General features: G+C 45.2%; 1 protein-coding gene across 1 annotated transcript in view; it reads left to right on the top strand.

Moving 5' to 3' along the window:
- Nucleotides 1-217: 217 nt before the first annotated feature.
- Nucleotides 218-6,000, top strand: part of Klhdc1 (kelch domain containing 1) — a 42,004-nt gene continuing 36,221 nt past the window's right edge. The window contains exon 1 of the mRNA XM_013012252.1: nt 218-554. Within this exon, the coding sequence (XP_012867706.1) occupies nt 459-554 (96 nt within the window). The 5' untranslated portion in view covers nt 218-458. The remainder of the gene's footprint in view (nt 555-6,000) is intronic.

The raw sequence follows: 6,000 nt of genomic DNA, 5'->3' as shown, positions 1-6,000 counted from the left end.
TACACATTGGATTCATAAATCACAAGGAGGCCATCATAAACTCCCCAAAATGTAGCACAGCTATGGCAAAAGAAAACTCACTGGGCAAACCCAGGTCTTACAACAGAAGGGAGGAAAACTAGTCTAGATTAAGAAAGACGCGGCAAAGTCTTCAAAGTCATGCATGACCCCCAGTAACGCTGCTACAAAACCAACTACGGAAACCCTTTCTGGGGAGACCCCCCCCGAGAATCCGGGGCCTCCGGGAGGCTAGGCCTCCCCGCCCGCGCGCGCACCCGGGCCCGGCCGTCCAACTCTGGGCCGCGTTGGCCGGCCGGCGGCGGACGGCCGGCGTACACGCGCCGGTTGCGCCTTCCCACAATCTGGACCCTTGACGCGTTCCGTTGTGCGTGCCTGAGTCGGGAGCGCGGAGCAGCTGCTCGGCGGGCTGGGGCAGCGGCGCGCCAGCGACGGCGCGGATGGCGGACTCGCAGCTGTTCTGCGTGGCCGAGGAGCGCAGCGGCCACTGCGCCGTGGTGGACGGGAACTTCCTCTACGTGTGGGGGGGCTACGTGGTAAGGGGAAGAGGCGGAACGGGGCGTTCTCGGTCCGCGGGGACGCCGAGCGCCCGCCCACCCCCCACCCCGGCCCCGGCCCCCCAGCTTCGGCTCCTGAGGTGGGGCACGTCCTGGGCCTGGGGCCGAGGCGCCCGGAACCTCGCGTCTCGGCTCCCCCCCCCCGCCCCGCCCCGCCCCGAGTCTGGGGCCTGCGCCCGGAGCCCCGCGTCCAGGCGTCCCGCGCCCGCCCTCCCAGCCACGCCGGGCTGGACGCCGTGCCGCCGTTGCTTCCGCTGTCAGAGGCCTCTCCCCCCCCCCCCCCCCGCCTGGTCCCCGGATGCTCCCTTCTTCCCACCCCCCCACCCCCCCACCCTCTTCAGGTGGCCAGTTTAACCCCCCCACCCCCGGGCCGTGTCAGGCAGTTCAGTTACCGCGCGATTCCTTGCCCTTAAATACTGACGCCCACTTTAAAAAAAAAAGGCCTCCAAGGACGTGGTCCTGGGTGATTCTGTACATGGTGTTTGCTTTCGTTGTGGTTGTCGTTGCGGTGGTCGGCCACGGTGAGACGCGAAATAAAATGCCGAAGTCACTGGCAGTAGCTAACTAAGCCTTTAGGTATCGTCAGTCGTTTTTCTTCGCTAATGGATAAGGACGATTATGTTTTCCCCTTTCCACCCTTCCCCTCACCCCCTCCTTCAAGTTAGGTTTGTATGAGCAACACTAAACCAGAGAGGAGTATGGTTGAGAGTTCGTATTACCATGGAGGTTAGAACGCGTGTTTGTTTTGTTCCAGTGATCAGAGGATTGGAGTAAGAGTCGTAAAGCTGGGAAACCATTCAGGAGTATATGCTAATCCTTTTTAGTCTACAGATTAAAAAAGAAAAAAAAAGCCCTCTGGAAACTACTGAAAATAGATCCTACAACTTCGGACATACTAATCTATGACAGACCAGTAAGGAGATGGACTCACTGAAATAAAGTACCTACTATGTATGCTAGTGATGGTGCAGATCCAAGTGGGATTTTTTTGTTTGTTTGTGTGTTTCTTCTTAACTTAGTGCAGTATGGGGGAAAAAATCAGAAGTAATCTTTTGAGTGCCTACTGTATCTGGGATGTGCTAGGAATTTTCATGTCCCTAATATTATATAATCCTCAGTCTCACCAGGTAAAGTACCTGAATCTCCATTTGATAAATAAGGACAATGAGAACACCTTCAATGGCTATTTGACATCAAGCGCAGTAGATTGTAGCACGCTAGATCTCTAAAGGCTGTTTCATTTTATTTATTTATTTTTACCATTTCCACCACTTATTCATGATAAAATAAATACAACGATGACTGTACGTACAAAAATATTTACTTTTTTTCTTAGCTCTTGAAGATGCAGAGATACCAAACTTCATCCCCCCCAGTCCTGGGGATTGACCTAAGGGCCTGGGCACTATCCCTGAGCACTCCAGGCTCTCCTGTTCCTGCTTGTGCTCACTCTCACTCTCTCTCTCTCTTGCTCTCTCTCCCCAACTCTCCCTCTCTCCTCTCCCTCTTTCTCCCTCTCTCCTTCTCTCCCTCTTCCTCCCTCTCCCCTGTCCCCTCTCCTCCCTTCCCCTCCTCTCTCCTCTTTTTCCCTCTCCTTTCTCCTCCTCTCCTCTCTCCTCTCCTCTCTCCTGTCTTCCTCTCCCTCCTCCCTCTCCCCTGTCTCCTCTTCCCTCCTCTCTCTCCCTCCTCTCTTCTCTCCTTCTCCTCTCTCCTCTATCTTCTCTCCCTCTCCTCTATCTTCCTCTCCCCACTCTCTCCTCTCTCTTCCTCTCCTCTCTCCTCTTTCTTTCCCTCTCCTTTTCTCTCTCTCCCTCTTTCCCTCTCTCCCCCTCTCCCCTCCCCCACCCTCTCTCTTCTCTCCCCTCTCTACTCTCTCTCCCCTCTCCTCTCTGTCCTCTCCCTCTCCTTCCTCTCCCTTTCCTCCCTCTCTTCTCTCCCTCTCTTCTCTCTCCCTCTCCCCCCCCCCCTTTATCGGAGATAAAAGTCTCACAGACTTTCTTCCTGGCTGCCTTAACTTCCCAAGTACTAGGATCACAGGCATGTGATCCTAGTACTTGATTCTTGATATTCTAAGTTAAGTGAAAAATTACTAAAGTAATAATTTTATAAAATCTCTTGTCTATGTAGTTCACTTTATACTCATAATGAAACTCACCCATGTAGTTATTTAGAGCCCATAAGTGAAAGGTTCTAATGTCTTATATCTTGTTTTAATCTTTTATTAAGTAATTGTACAAAGAGGTTACAACTGCATAAGTAAGGGTATGAATATAACACTTCTTGATTAGTGTCGACCCTTCCATTATTCTCTCCAAATTTTCTTCTTCCCATTCCTATCCTCAAGTTACATAGTTTTAATTTTTAAAAATGTACATTGGTATGGTGACTACATTTGCTCACCCTCTTCCTCCATTTGTTTTAATCTCAAAAAGTGGCTGGGCCATTGGTGGCTCGTGCCTATAATCCTAGGTATTCAGGAGTCTGAGATCTGAGGATCACAGTTCCAAGTCAGTCTAAGCAGGAAAATCCATGAGACTCTTTATCTATAATTAACCAACAAAAACTCAGAAATAGAACTGTAGCTCAAATGGTAGAGTGCTAACCTTAAGCAAAAAAAAAAACTAGTTTAAGCCCCAGCAAAAAAAATAGTTTAAGCCCCAGTACTGGTACACACACACACACACACACACACACACACACACACACGTTTAATTGATGATTCCACTTCTTCAGGTGGCAGTTATGAAATTAAAATATTTGAGTGTTCCTAAGAACAGAGATACTATAAGGACCCCCCCACACACACAGGGGAAGGGGTGGGGAGGAACACATTCAGATCCTAAGTCTATTCCTTTTTAACTTTTCAGGATTCATCACCAGTTAAATAACTAAAACAAAAGTGGAAGGAAAATGAGTAGTTACTTGTTAATTCTGGGTACTTGGTTTGAGTCTAGTCAGGGCAGCAAAGATAATGAGAAGTCCACCCCCCTCCTTTCACAAACCAAAGCTGGGTACACTGGTGAGTGTTTGCCACTCCAACTTCAATTGGTAAAATTGAAGTCCCAGGCCAAGCATGACAGTTAAGTCTGCAAGAGTCGGTCTCTATGGAGGGCAGGAGAAATAGTGATCTCAGCCACCATGATAGACAACCTAAAGTAGGTGAATCACAGCCCAGTGGGGAAGAAGACCCTATCTCAGAAATAACCAGCCTGCCTACTACACAGAAGACTGAGATCTGGATAGGGGGTCATGGAAAGCCAAGACAGGAACATGGAGATGTCCAAAATAACCAGCAAAAAACAGGCTGGAGCTGTGGCTCCAATGACAGAATTCCAGCTTAGCAAATTCAGAGCACTGATTTCAAATTCTAGTACCACCAACTACCAAAACAAACAAAAAAACAAAAAACCATGGCATGTGGTGAGAAAATTAGAATCCTTCCAACAATTGTTTTAGAAGTGAAATACCTTCTGAACAGAAGATAAGTAAAATACCCTGGAATCTGGAGATATTTTAGCAGTCAATAGTTAAGAATAATGACCTGATTGCCCAATTGTGATTGTTTGATGACAATTTCCTCTTTAAAATAATGTTAAAATTAACAAACATATCTTAAAACACCTGTCTAATGTACTTATTTAGTATTTAAAGTACTAATTGTTGAACAAGTTTTGGTGGTTTAGCTTTTGTTTTTTTGGCAGTATAGGGTTTGAAGTCAGGGTTTTGTGCTTGCTTGGCAAGTGTTCTACCACTTGAGCCATGCCCTCAGCTCCTGAACAAATTTTAGAGAACAGTGTGTCTGAAAACATCTCCAGAGGTAAAAGTGATACCAAAGAAAAATACATAGTAAATTCTAATTGGTATCAGAATATTAGTCTGCTCTTAGTATCTTTCCCACAGTGCTGAATTTAATGCAAACTTTAGTCCTACTACTAGGACCATGTAATGTTATTAAGTAGTTTTTCCAAACTTTAGAGAGTCAGTATCTATATGTTTATTGATGGTATGCATTCTCTTACAGTGTTAATTGTTCAAACAGTTTAAAAAATGATTTGTGTAGCCAGGCACTGGTGGCTTATGCCTGTAATTTTGGCTACTAAAGAGGGTGAGATCTGAGGATAACAGTTCAAAGTGCAGGTAGGAAAGTCTATGAGACCTTATCTCCACTAAACTACAAAAAAAGCCAAAAGTGGAGGGAGCTGTGGCTCAAGTGGTAGAGTGATAGCCTTGAGCAAAAGAAGCTCAGGCATAGCACCAAGGGCCTGAATTCAAGCCCCAGGACTGACACCAAAAAAATAAGAGGGGTATGTATGCGTGTGCATGGGCATGTGCAAGTACACATGCCCACACACCAGTACTGTGACTTGTACTCAGGGCTTTACACTTGGACACTTATGACTGGTGTTCTACCACTAGAGTCATACCTCTACTTCCTAAAAACTGATTTTTAAGCATTACAAAATGAGAGGGCAAATGACAAATAGAAAAATATTTATGATAGGGGAAGAGTCTACAATAAACAATTTCTCCATGGAAAAATGAGTAAGAAATATAACATGAACCAAAGAATCTTGGTTGAAAATAATTTGTGTGTGTGTGTGTGTGTTGGTACTGGGGCTGTGAACTTGGGGCTTCATGATTTCACTTGGCTTTTCCCTTCATATCTGGCTTCAGTGACCAGCTTAACGATGAGTTTTTTCTTCATTTTGCAAATATTAATAAGAATTTTGGAGAAAAAAGTAGGGAAATGAATTATAACTGTGCTGTTAGTGGTAATGCACATGTATGCAAACTTTTCGAGGAGAAGGTTAGCAGTGTGTTCAAAAGCTATAAATGTCCTTTTAATTTTTTATTTTTGTATTATTATAAAGGTAATCTACAGAGGGGTTAGTTTATGTTCTTTTTAAACCTAATAGTTTTACTCTGTGACCAAGGTGGTCACATAAGCCATCTAAGACATGTGGATAGTATATTTTTTTAAATGCTTGTGTACAAACCTGTCACTATTTGTGATATTCATTCCCCACTGAGTGATTTATCTGAGTATTTACTTTCACTCATTGCCTGACTACCTCCTACCAATCTCTACAGAACATAAATTCTACTAAGATAGTTTGCTATAGCCTGTGTCTAGAACTGGTTATAGCTCATATTCAGTACCCGAGAAGCACAAGTTTTGCATGTCAAGAACTTTTTCAGCCTCATTTGCACCCAAGTTATAAACAAGTAGATTGAACTTGCTGGTAAGATTAATTTATGCTAGATCTGGATTCAAGAAAAAGATGTAGCTAAATGCAATGGCTCATGCCTGTAATCCTAGCTACTCATGAGGACTGAAGTTTAAAGAAGCCTGAGACAAAAGTTCCTGAGACATCCCCCGCCCATCTCAACCAATAAGATAGGCTGTGCACTTGTCATCCAAGCT

The sequence above is a fragment of the Dipodomys ordii genome, unplaced genomic scaffold, assembly GCF_000151885.1.
Source record: "Dipodomys ordii isolate 6190 unplaced genomic scaffold, Dord_2.0 Scaffold16, whole genome shotgun sequence".
Taxonomy (NCBI): domain Eukaryota; kingdom Metazoa; phylum Chordata; class Mammalia; order Rodentia; family Heteromyidae; genus Dipodomys; species Dipodomys ordii.
The sequence above is the reverse complement of the archived record's forward strand: the minus strand, read 5'-3'. Positions and strand labels throughout refer to the sequence as shown.